Source organism: Rutidosis leptorrhynchoides, chromosome 3 (assembly GCF_046630445.1).
Source record: "Rutidosis leptorrhynchoides isolate AG116_Rl617_1_P2 chromosome 3, CSIRO_AGI_Rlap_v1, whole genome shotgun sequence".
NCBI lineage: Eukaryota > Viridiplantae > Streptophyta > Magnoliopsida > Asterales > Asteraceae > Rutidosis > Rutidosis leptorrhynchoides.
Window position 1 is genome coordinate 626841668 of NC_092335.1, and position 12739 is coordinate 626854406.

The 12739-nt window shown below is 34.0% G+C and overlaps 1 protein-coding gene across 2 annotated transcripts; it reads right to left on the minus strand.

Moving 5' to 3' along the window:
- Positions 1 to 1835: 1835 nt before the first annotated feature.
- Positions 1836 to 11272, minus strand: LOC139902960 (uncharacterized). 2 transcript variants are annotated; one of them, XM_071885684.1, is made up of 14 exons: positions 11143 to 11272; positions 10450 to 10548; positions 10250 to 10377; positions 10008 to 10161; positions 9810 to 9919; positions 9624 to 9707; positions 9496 to 9544; positions 9299 to 9390; positions 5720 to 5855; positions 5405 to 5484; positions 3901 to 5105; positions 3679 to 3789; positions 2636 to 3365; positions 1836 to 2121 (listed from the first exon to the last, which is right to left on the minus strand). In XM_071885684.1, exons 2-13 carry the CDS (start codon positions 10540 to 10542, stop codon positions 2785 to 2787), a joined length of 2823 nt encoding a protein of 940 aa, XP_071741785.1. In that variant the 5' UTR covers positions 10543 to 10548; positions 11143 to 11272; the 3' UTR covers positions 1836 to 2121; positions 2636 to 2784. The 2 variants fall into 2 exon arrangements, with proteins under 2 accessions (XP_071741785.1, XP_071741786.1); XM_071885685.1 differs by having other exon boundaries at positions 1836 to 2124.
- Between the last annotated feature and the right edge of the window lie 1467 nt (positions 11273 to 12739).

Here is a 12739-nt window from a genome sequence, read left to right on the forward strand (position 1 = left end):
TTCTTAACGTCCGTTAGTAATACGAGGTAAAGAATATAAATTATTGAGTAGTGTATAAATTGTTTACGTAGTATTACAGTATCTAAAAACAACATAAAATATAATATAACTACCTTGTAAAAAAAGGATTGTGATGATGTTGACAAAAGTGTTGGGGAATAAGGGTAAGAAAGAAGACAAGTAGGGAGTAATATGCTTTTAAAAAAAAATTGAAATAAAAATAATATGCTTCTTTTGACCCAATTGGTGGAAATAATTTAATTGGCTAATTGGACAATTGGAAAGGTGTTTAATGCAATTTATGGTCAAGTTGGTGCTTCATTGGACAGGGTTTTGCCACGACGATGGCTAAAGTGGGTCGTTGTCGTTAATGGACCATGCTCATGGTCCTACTCACATTTATTTATTTTATTTTATTCATTATCATAATGTCATAATATACCCTCTCCCTTTTAACTTTTCTCTACTTTTGTATGTCTAATAAAATAAAAAACACTAAATAACAAATATATAAAAGTAAAATTAATTTTTTAAAAAAATTGGAAAATCAAGCGCGAGTTTAGGCATGTGTCGGTTTGCTCTATTCACAAACATGATCTAAAAGCACAATGAGTCCATTACTTTCTATTGACTGCGCTAACAATACTCTAAAAATAACGAGTATTAATTAATATAGATGTAAGAAACCATCATGCCAGAAGATAATAAGCTGATGCATTCTCTGATCAAGTAAAGTACATGTCAAAGGGGTGGAGTGGATATCCTTGAATGTTCTCTTTAATGGGGGCGCATGTGTCGGTTTGCTCTATTCACAAACATGATCTAAAAGCACAATGAGTCCATTACTTTCTATTGACTGCGCTAACAATACTCTAAAAATAACGAGTATTAATTAATATAGATGTAAGAAACCATCATGCCAGAAGATAATAAGCTGATGCATTCTCTGATCAAGTAAAGTACATGTCAAAGGGGTGGAGTGGATATCCTTGAATGTTCTCTTTAATGGGGGCGCTTCATATTTTCCTTACCTCCAGAATGGCTGGTAATACCACTTAATGGGAAGTGGATTACTCCCCAAAAATGCCCTGCCCCTAGGATCCCAAATTGCATGAGCAATAGGTCTTAGAAAGTTTGAATAAGGACCAGAAAGATAAAGGAGAAAATGAGTCGCACTGGACTGCCCTCTTTTCAAACAAAATGAGACGGAAGGTTCTTAGTCTAATCGGAAACAGAACCCGTCTGTAACCACAATGACTATTGAATTGTTCGAAAAGGAGATATGACTGAAGGAAACTCCGATTCGATCCACCCCCGGCTGGCCTTTCCTTCTCCGTGCCCGCTCACGCTTCGCTGTACTTACTCAAGTAGAAGAATTGGATGAGAAAGCTGCCGGGGGATCTATCTATCCCACATGAATCACTTTAATTTTGTAAAATACCACAAAATTAACTTTTTTCTACAATGCTGACTATGATGAAAATAATTTATTTGATGAAAATACAGGGTAGTTAATAGATTAAATAAATTATAAAAGGATCCAAAAGGAACACATGATAAAAATGAAGTGTATAAATTTCTTAGAGAAATTAATAATTGTTTATGCAACTTGAACTCTACACGCCAATAAATGTGTTTGGACCACCTAAAAATGGAGAATTTTTTTTTTAGTAATTAATCCGTATAAACTAATTTCCTCAACAAACTATCAACTTATGCCTTTAACACTAACCATCAACATCCATAGGAAATGGTACACTCGCATGTAAACATATTAGATTTCATATCAGACCCCATCTTTAGACATTCAAAAACTGAAATTAAACTTAACATAGTAGATGTATTCACTTATAATTTACTAAAATATTCATAAATGAAAAATTATGATCAATCCATGTATATGTAGTTATAGTTGGTATAAGCACACGAATAAGTACGAGTTAACTCGAAACAAGTAAATAAGAAAATCACTTTACGGATATTTGATGCAAGTTAACTTGGCAATCTTCACACTAAGCAACGAGGGCACAAACATCATTCTCCTGGAGAATAGTCACGATTAAATAACGAGTATGTACAACATATCATCTTCTGGAACAAGGTCTTCGTATCCTGCTTTGCCTGCTAATACAAACAAACGTTACTTGTTACCAATTTCAATCAACGAAAGATTGTCCATTACAAACTTCAAGAATGAAGCAGCCTAATTATAATTTATAATTATTACCATTACCATTTACCATTTACCATTACCATTACCATTACCATTACCACTCACACTAAAATGCAAACAGAAATGAACAGTAACGATGACATCATGTTGAGTCACCGAGTTCCTTGCATGGGGTCTCAGGTTCAAATTCTGTCTATGACGAATATTTACTGGTGGCCAGGGATGGTTGGAAACAGCCAGAGGGTAATCCGCACAGAGTATGGGGTCGGATTACTCGCCCTCCGGCTAGCCCGAACAGAGAACCTTTTACCTTTTTTTACTTTTTTTCGAAACCCCCGCCGCAATACGCGGGCTTTCTTAACTCGTAAAAACCAAATACAGTAACATAACTATTCATCAGATATCGATTTGTACACTACAAAAAAATAATAATAAATAAAAAAACTTTATTAAAAGAGTCACCTGTTGGTTTCTGGAACCCTTGTTTCAGAAGGTTCAATCGTTCTCAAATCAAGTAAGATGAATCAAGAATATGCCGTACCATAACATCTTGGGATGCAAAGTCTCATATTACATGGTCAGCGAGGCCAACAAGTCAGACCCAGTTATAATCAAATTCCGAATGTTCTGTTATACAAATCACCCGAACCAGGCACCCGAAACTTTGTATCTTCATAACCAGAATAAAATTTGTTGAACCCCAGTCTCTCATTTCTTAAAAGCTCTGCCATTGCAATCTCGTTTCCACTTTGCATTTCGTTCCATCCATCCCAATGCCCATTAGACGACATCCTCGGCTGTTGAAAATTACCCAAATTACCCTGGTGGTGGTGCTGATAAGGGGATGATCGGTTGTTCGGTTCTACGATTCTAGAAGGAAGACCGAACGAGTCGGTTCTCGGGGAAAACGATAAATTATCTCCTAGGTCGCTAAATCTGTGGTTTTGTTGAGTGAAAGATCTTTGCAACAAAAGACGAAGCCTATTATTATCGGTTTCAAAAGACGGAAGTTGCGAAGGGAAGTTTGATCTCATGTCCAAACCTGGACTAGTCACCCCGCCAGGTAGTCTACCACCGACAGCCAAAATTGCAGGGTCCATGAATTCAAGCTCACTAATACCACCGTTATATACAGGACCTGGTGCCTGATGCACTTTTCTTAGTAATGAGGATGTGTCAATCATATGATTCCCTACAAGAATAAAGAAAAATAAGAAATAAAATGCCAAAAAGAAAAATAGAAAAAATACTCTCTGCATAGTGCATCCCATTCAGATGTCTACATACTATTTTTGTTTGTCCCAAAAAGAACATACACATGCCTATTAAATATCATTGAACTCCCAAACATACCCTCATTAATCTCAATAACTCATTTTTAACGTATTTCAAGTTAAGGACAAAAAATTCACATTCTTGTTTTAAATTGAAGATTTTATGTTTGAGGACACTATTTGGAACGAAGTGAGTACTACATATTAGAAATATGAAATAGTATAACAAACCAGATAGGCTATCATATGTTTGTTCCGTTCTCTCATTAGACGCGAAGCCTGGAGGTGGTGCTCTGCTCGGGCCCATAAATCCAGGAGGGGCAGAAATCTGGGATCTTGAAACTGTATCATTGTACGTTAAGATATCAATAAAACGAATATACGATATGAGCCAGGTATACTGATAGAAGATTGGAATATATATATAAATTAAATAAGCAGACATTACATTACCTGGAATCTTATTCGGAGACATAAACGAAAGATTGCTAGCAGTATGATCAGATTCGTCGACGATAAACGAAGAAAAACCATTTCCATTGTTATGATGAACGGGATACACATTTGAGTTGCTATAATTATCATGGTTGAAGTTTCGATGATTGTGACCGGACCCAAAATCACTCAAATTCTGGGTGAAATTTGATCTATTTTCTATGCATTCATCATCCTTTCTTGCAAATGAGAACCTTGACTGATTACAGCTTTGTGTTTTCCTTGAAGCCGCAACCTTCAACTTTGCCAAATTCTGAGAAGTCGATGACTCATCCCACGGGTCAAAATCCCATGACAGAACATCAGATATGATACTGTCCTCTCGTTGATCTAATGTACTTCTATGATCACCATTTGATGCAGTTGTAACCGTATTATCGAATGAACCCGTTTGCTTCCTACTCCCTTCGGTAGTAGAAAAGTAAGAATGTCCATTAGAGCCTTCAAAAAAGGACCCACCATTTAGACTGGAAGAATGTCCGTTAGCTACTGCCATATTTGGATGGGGCCCATTATCAAGTTTTTGATTCCCAAAATCATTACCCGAGGCATATTGTTGCTGTGGAGAATGAGAATAACTTAAAGAATTATTTATATGAGATGACGCTTGAGGCATATTATGTACATAGCCTGTATGTGTATTTATATGTGTAACGACTTCTGGATCCTTGAGTCGCTGATCATTAAAAGATAACAAATCAGCTTCTACCTCATTCAATGTAACTTCTTGTGCTTCGTTCCAAAACTGTTCTTTTATAACAGGATCGTCTATGGTGGGAACGGAATCATTATTGGGTTTGTTTGAGGGGATAGGCTCTATAGGTTGTTCATCATCACATGGTTGTAATAAATGGTTCTTACTAATGCTGACTGATGACATGTGAGACGATAACTGTTGGATTCTTCCTCCATCAAAAGCATCCAAGTTATTGTCTATAACAGGTGTCTCGGAAATCGTTTTTCCGTGGTCTGTGCCCTTAACCTGATGTGCGGTTTGGCTTTCTTCAATATGCTTCTTCGGTATTTCATTTGAAAGTGAAGACGCGTTCACCGATCTGGTTGAAAATGACACGCTAGTACTGGCATCTACCTTGTGCTTAGAAGGTCCATTGGAACTAACTACACTTGCAGCAACAGATTGACTATTTGAAGCACGTGTTCCCCTGTAACAAGTAAATCATTGAACATTCCACATTCAAAACAAAAGCTAGCATCAAGTAAAGATTAGGTAACAGGTCAAAATTGGCAACTTCAGTATATATATATATATATATATACACACACACACACACACACACACACATAGGTTGACCAGCAGCCATAATTTTCCTTGCTTTGCTTTTCTTCTTAGATAGACAACTGTGTTAGATATGATCACAAGATTTGTATACTCATAATAATAAATACGCTAAGAGCCAATTTAAATGGTTGTGTGTTGAAATGAATATGGTAGAGGACGTACCATGAGGCTGCTGCAGGAAGAACTACAGATCTCCCAAAACTGCTATTTGGTGGGGAACCTTTCGTACCGTTTGTTTGATCCTAATAAATGAAATGACAAAAAAGTGTCGTTTAAGCCGACATCAATAGCTTATTCGTCAACCTTGTATTTCAAGTTTTCACTATAACAAAATACTACTCCATCCCATAGAGATCATTATAATCAATGTAACCTACTTTAGTTTTACATACAAGCACTTCAATATTAATCATCATGATGGATTTAATGACACAAAGAAGTAATACACCCATAAAAGGTCAATACGGGATATCTTACATTTGTAGTACTTTTACTAATAGGCTTTGCCGATGAAGTGGTGTTATTAGAGTAATCATCTGCTGCAGGTGGTAACATAGTCCCAGAACGGCGTTGCATTTCATTTGTAGCACCAGTAACTTGCTGAACTCTACCCCTTTAAAACCACCGAGTGAGTTAATTAAGGGACGCCGAACAATTACAAGATTTCAACTAACAAAAAAACCCGTCTGTATCTACAACAGACAAACCCAACCCTATGTTCTGAGGCTAAATAGCTAATATTGATATGGCAACTCTGCTATAAAGAATGTATCTAGTAGACGTATTTTCATAATAAGTATATCCAGAAAGACCAGTCTAAAATCACAAATTTGAAAAAAAAATTATTGCTTTAGTAATTCCAAATTTTGAAAAAATGAAGACCAAAAACTATTCTTGTAAACATGAGAAAAGTTTGTTTGACTATATAGCCTTATCACTCAAGACACTAAAGAATGTAAACCCCAGTTTAATGTTTCCAAGATAATAAGTCTAGTAGTAAAGAACAGATAAGCATTATTTATTGGCAACATCTATATTCAGTTGTTAATTTCAACAGCTAATACTATGGTGTCTTAATTTCGTATATTTGCAAAATCATCAATGTCACTTTGAAACAAAGGCGTAAATATCGGTAATCGGAGGTTAAACGTTGTTGATCAACTTTGACTTTGCCAAAACTGGCCAAAGCAGGGATTAATCAGTTGTTAATCAACTTTGACCTTCTATATCTGATTTTTGACAAATTTTGACACGCTGACCAGTTTTGGCAAGATTAATCGGCCTGCTGATAAAACAGTTTAATCGGGTATTGATGTGGATGTCTATAACCATGCTTTAAAACACGATAGGAAACTCTGATGTACTGTAAAAATATCAACAAGATTCTATTTAAAAAATTAGGCTTCAGTTTCTAGCATATTTGTGGGTAAATATCATGGTCGAAAAAATCCCAATTAATACCTTTTGAAAAGAAGACTGATCATATCTTCCAAAACCCCCTCTAATCAATATCGGTTAATGAATGAAAATTGGATTTATATGGTCAAAGTCGGATTTAGTCTCTCAAAATCGATTAAAAATGGACAAGGTCAAAGTTGCACAACATTCTAATTTTAATACAAATTTATATTTAATTAATAATTTTGGATTATTTGAGCAATTAAACGATTATGTTTCTAGATAAGTATGCTAAGTTGTGTTTTAAGTTTATGGTTTAATCTAGATTAATACATAAAATTTTGAAATTTATATGTATATAAGTCCAATCCCAGATTTGGCCAATTAATCCCTACAAGGTTCCGACCGATGAATCCCCCATCAGAGCCTTGGTAAATATTCCATCATCTATGAAGGAGGACTACAACAGTGTACACATCTCCTTTAATCGTCAATAAAGCAATCAAGTGTGTTGCTCCTTTTTACTTATACAAGCTATCTAAGTCTAAAGACACAACTTATTCTATAAAGTAATAACTACGTGTATAATCTATAAGGAGCTAAATTTAGAAAACATCATTTGAACATATCCTTCTGCATAGCTCAAAAAAAATTCTAGACAGAAACTACAACTTAAGATAAGGGGCTATTAACAAGGACCTTTTTAAATTCTAGAAAACAAATTATGCATCTTGTAATCAAAGATTATAAGAAAATTTGGACATCCTTCTGCATAGCTAATTTTTTTTTTTTTTTAAACACTGATACTCCTTGTAAAACAATCAACAGATGATTACATTACAGATACTATAATTTAAAAAAAAAAAAAATGCTAAATTACAAGTTACTAATAAAAATACCTGTTTTGATTGTTCTCTTGTTCAGGTGCGCCCCTAAATCAATAGATAACATCAGCATAAATGTTAACCCAAATCCTAAATGCATAACAACTATAACCCAAATCCAAGATTTATACCTAATCGTCCCTCACAACCTACGATTACGTCTACTTGGAAAACTTCATATCGCAGCGTTTCAAATGTAATCTTCGAAATCCCGTTTCTTCCCCAACTCTCCCCGTAAGAGTTGTTGACCAACACATAATGTTTACGTTCGTCAGGAAACAAGGTGTTGCATCCAACAATTACTAAAGCATGTCCAGTACCCTTTTCTAGTCACATCGTGACAAAATGAAAGTTTGTAAGATTCAAGAGCTATTTCTTATCTTTCAAAGCTCCCATTAAAACATATATCCTATGGTTGCGGGTGTTTTTATAGGAGCTTTGAAAGATAAAAAAATAGTGCTTGAATCTTACAAATGTCCATTCGTCACGATGTGGATGATATGAAGGAACTAGAAAAGGATGTCGGGCATGCTTTAGTAATTGTTGGATACAACACCTCGTTTCCTAACGAACGTAAACATTATGTGTTGGTCAAGAAATCTTACAAGGAGAGTTGGGGAAAAAATGGGATTTCGAAGCTTACATTTGAAATGCTGCGATACGCACCTGTACCAAGTTTTTCAAGGAGACGTAAACGTAGGGTGTGAGGGAAAATTAGGTATAAATTTTGGATTTGGGTTATAGTTGTGCATTTAGGATTTGGGTCAACATTTATGATAAAGTTATCTATTGATTTAGGGGCACCTGAACAAGAAAGAACAATCAGAACAAGTATTTTTATTAATAAATTGTAATTTAGCATATTTTAAAATGATAGTATTTGTAATCATATGTTAATTGTTTTACAAGGAGTATCAATGTTCTAAAAAAAAATTTGAGCTATGCTGAAGGATGTACAAATTTTCTTATAATCCTGATTACAAGATACAGAATTTGTGTTATAAATTTGAAAAGTTCCTTGTTAACAGCCTTCTGTTAAGTTGTAAGTTTTTGTCTAGAATATTTTTTTTATTAGCTTTGCAGAAGGATGTCCAAATATATGTTGTAATATGTTGAGATAGTTGGATGTTTCCTAAATTTAGCTCCTTATAGATTATACACGTAGTTATTACTTTATAGAATAAGTTGTGTCTTTAAACTTAGATAGGTTGTACAAGTAAAAAGGAGCAACACACTTGATTGCTTTATTGACGATCAAAGGAGATGGGTACACTGTTGTAGCCTTCCTTCATAGATGATGGAATATTTCCCAAGGCCGTTAAAAGCGCTAATGGGGGATTCATAGGACGGACCCTTGCAGGGATTAATTGGCCAAATCTGGGATTGGACTTTTATACATTTTAATAATAAATTTCAAAATTATATGTGTTAATCTAGAAGAAACCATAAACTTAAACACAACTTAACATACTTATCTAGGAACATAAACATAGAATGTTGGGTAACTTTGACCTTGTCCAATTTTAACCTATTTGGAGAGACTAAATCCGTATTTGACCAAATAAATCCATTTTTAATTCATTAATTGATTGATATTGACTGATTAATTAGAGGGGGTTTTGACTGTGTGCCCACAGAAATGCGATTCGCCAAAAACTAGTATACAAGCCACCAACTTGTTGTGTTATGAAAACTAGTATTCGCCAAATAACTGGTATAAATACAGCAGCATACAAGGTGATGTGTGGTGTTGTGTTATAACAATAAAAGATACCTTGTATATTCTGATATTATTTCATCTTTAGTGAAGCTATCCTCTTGTGATCCGAACTCGTGCAAATACAAGCAATCAGGATTGGTGCAAGGCTAAACAACAAAATGAGACGTAATCAAACCATCCTGTGAAAACTTGTAAATAACTTCAGATTAAAATAAAAGAATTGACATAATCAACAGATATTCATATTATACCACACTTCTCAGCCATGCGTGACAATATTTTGTGGTACCAAAACAGGCCCTGCAACATTTTTACCAGTTTTTTAGATAAAAATTAACAAAGGATAAACCTTCAAAAATCGTGTTAGTTGCATTCTAACCTCAAAGGTCTACCATCTAAAACGAACCCATGTACAGACTGTATACTTCGAACTGCTTCATCCTCCTTTGAGTATGTGATATATCTGGCAAGCATCAATAACATATATATGACAAGATATATAATGACAACAATATTGAACTAGACAATGTCCATTATAAATGTGAGAAATGGCGATATAACTTACACACTACAGGTATTATTTGCAAAATGTTGGATGGTACCAGCTGCTGTACGAGAAATAGAAACCTTTAGCACCTTTCCATACTGACCAAAATATTCTTTCCGCTGCAGAAGCTGGTTAATAAAAACTTAACTGGGTTAAAAAGCATGAAAAGGGTTAGAAAAAAGGAATAGAAGAAAATAATAAGAGTTAGAATATTACATCTTCATCTGCTAAATTAAGAGGTAGTCCCATAATGTAAACAAGGTTCCGTTGTACAACTCTGACACTACTAAGCTGCTTTCTACCTTCAGACGTTTTAGTCTTTCCCTTTTGTGATTTATGTTTCTTCTCCACACTCATTTCAGCCACCAATCTGAAAGAATAATACATAAATCCACAGTCAGCAATAGAATAAATAGAAGTCAACGATGATCAATGGTAAAATGTGCCCAAAACCAAACCTTTCACACTTAGATTCAGTCCCAACTATTTTTTCCTTGTTATATGGTGTACGACATGCTGGGCACCTCCCTTCTGTAGCATCCTTCTCAGCCATATCCATAATGTGGTGCCAGCACCAAACACAAATCTGCAAGGCAGTTATTCTTTAACGCTAATGAAAAATGAAGCAAAATTTTGTATGTAATGAAACGAAACATACATCATAACCACATTTGCAAGGCCTCAGCTGCTGATCTGTCAAATCCATCTCCTCAGCACAAAGTGGACAAGTCTTTTCCCCTTCATCGCTCATGGTTACCTTAGCATAAATATATACATCAAAAAGAAAATAACTCAGTATAAAACAAGCATACATGTAAAGTGTAAACAGAAAGCTCGTTTCAATCGTGTTATAAAAATAAGCATATAAGCATCTTCGAAAAAACTTTCGGATTAGCTTATTAACGATAAGATAGCTTACACATGAAAACAACACATTATTATAATCAGCTGCCAACTTCTAACAACATTCACATCAATTTTAATACAATAACAAAAGTTAACACCAACTAAATTCAATAAAACCCTAATTAGTCATAAATCCAACACTGATTCAATTAAACTTAACCAATTAACCAAACAATCACTAACTAACACCTATTAAAAACTAAATCAACTTTCAATCAATCGGAATTAAAGCTCTAATAAACGACGTAAGCTGCATCATCCAAATCAACTGATCGTAAATAGACATGTATTTTAATCAATTTAATAACAGTCGTGCAAATCAATAAATTAGGGATCTAGGAAGATGTATGTGATGAAGGATGAATCAATTGTTGTTGATTGATTAAGATTTAAGATCTAAGAATAAAAGATGAATCGATTAATGAAATTAAGATCGAATACTTACAGTAGCGGGAGAGATTGATCCGAAAGAGTAAGATGAGAACCACAAAGAAAAGAAAGCCTAATTGGAAAACGAGAGAGAACCGATCGTCTACGGATGTGTTTTTTTTTTAAGCTTTCGTTGTTTCTTATTTGTATTTGTATGTATGTGTGTAATATGTAATATGTAATACGTAATATGTAATCTATCTTATATACATGATATATACACATACTAGTGATAGTGAAATGACCCGTGAAATCACGGGTTTGTTTAAATAAAACAGTTTAACGATGTGTTTTATGTATTAAATAAACGTAAATGCTAAAGTCATTTAGTTTACTGACCCGTGAAACCACATATTCCGACTAAAAAACTTATCATTATTTTTACAAACATATTGATATACTTAACTTAGTCAGACATACTTAACTTTGATCAAAATTAACTTGTCTTTATTCTCGAACAGGTGAAGGATTGTCTACATATCACCTCCCCCATACACCACTCATGTGTTATTGAGTTTTGTTGTTGTTGTTGTATATTTTTTTTTTTTTTTTTTTGAAAGGCAATGTTAGTGGTTAGCTCACGAAGTTAATTCACGAAAATCCCCCCCCCCCCCCCCCGAGACTCGAACCCTGGTCTCCTCGAACACCATGTTAACATGGTGACCAATGAGGCAAAGCCCCATTGGCGTTGTTGTTGTATATTGATATACTTAACTTAGTCAGAATAAATGAACTACATTTATTCTCCCACCACTTACTTTCAATTTTGATCACAATTATTATTTTTCTTATCATAAAATTTACATTACAATATTTTATTGGGACATATATTTCGCATACATATGTAATGTAATTAATCCCGTAAAAAAAAACTATATTTGAATAATAATAATAATAATAATAATAATAATAATAATAATAATAATAATAATAATAATAATAATAATAATAATAATAATAATAATAATAATAATATTCCCTCAGTCCGACTACAAATATCTAGTTACTTTTTGCACAAAGTTTTAGGAATTTACACTAACTTCATTCTCCACCAATCAAAAATCTTCTCTCTCCAGAATAACCTCTTCTAATTGATTGAAATATCATTTAGATACTTGAAATGGGACAGCCCAAAATAGAAAGGTGGATCATTATCATTTTCATTATTGTAGTAATCTCGTTGTATATGTATGTAAATCAGTATTGTTATCTCATCATATTGTTGGTCAAAACAATAACTGAAGTTGAAATGTCCCGTTCTTATTGATTAAAAACGTTCCATATTAATTGATTTCGTTGCGAGGTTTTGACCTGTCATAACCCGACCTTAACCATAAGGACGAATACAATAACATATGATTTCATCGCGAGGTATTGACCTCTATATGCGACATTTTTCAAAAACTGCATTCGTTTTTACAATACAAACCATAGCTTTTATTACAAATACAAGGTTTAAACAACTTAATAATGATTATCGTTTAGCGATAATCTTAGACTTACAAACCTTACATGTGATAATAACAATACGACCTCCAACATAATTTACATTACAAATCCTCCGATATGCAGTTTTATTTTTGACACAAATATGCATACTCAAGATCTTGCTT

Coding starts and splice junctions, on each gene's coding strand:
- LOC139902960 (XM_071885684.1), bottom strand. CDS start 10,542: ATGAGCGATGAAGGGGAAAAGACTTGTCCACTTTGTGCTGAGGAGATG. Junction 5,106..5,404: donor CTTCCTGCAGCAGCCTCATG/GTACGTCCTCTA, acceptor TACTTGTTACAG/GGGAACACGTGCTTCAAATA. Junction 3,790..3,900: donor GTCTCCGAATAAGATTCCAG/GTAATGTAATGT, acceptor ACAATGATACAG/TTTCAAGATCCCAGATTTCT.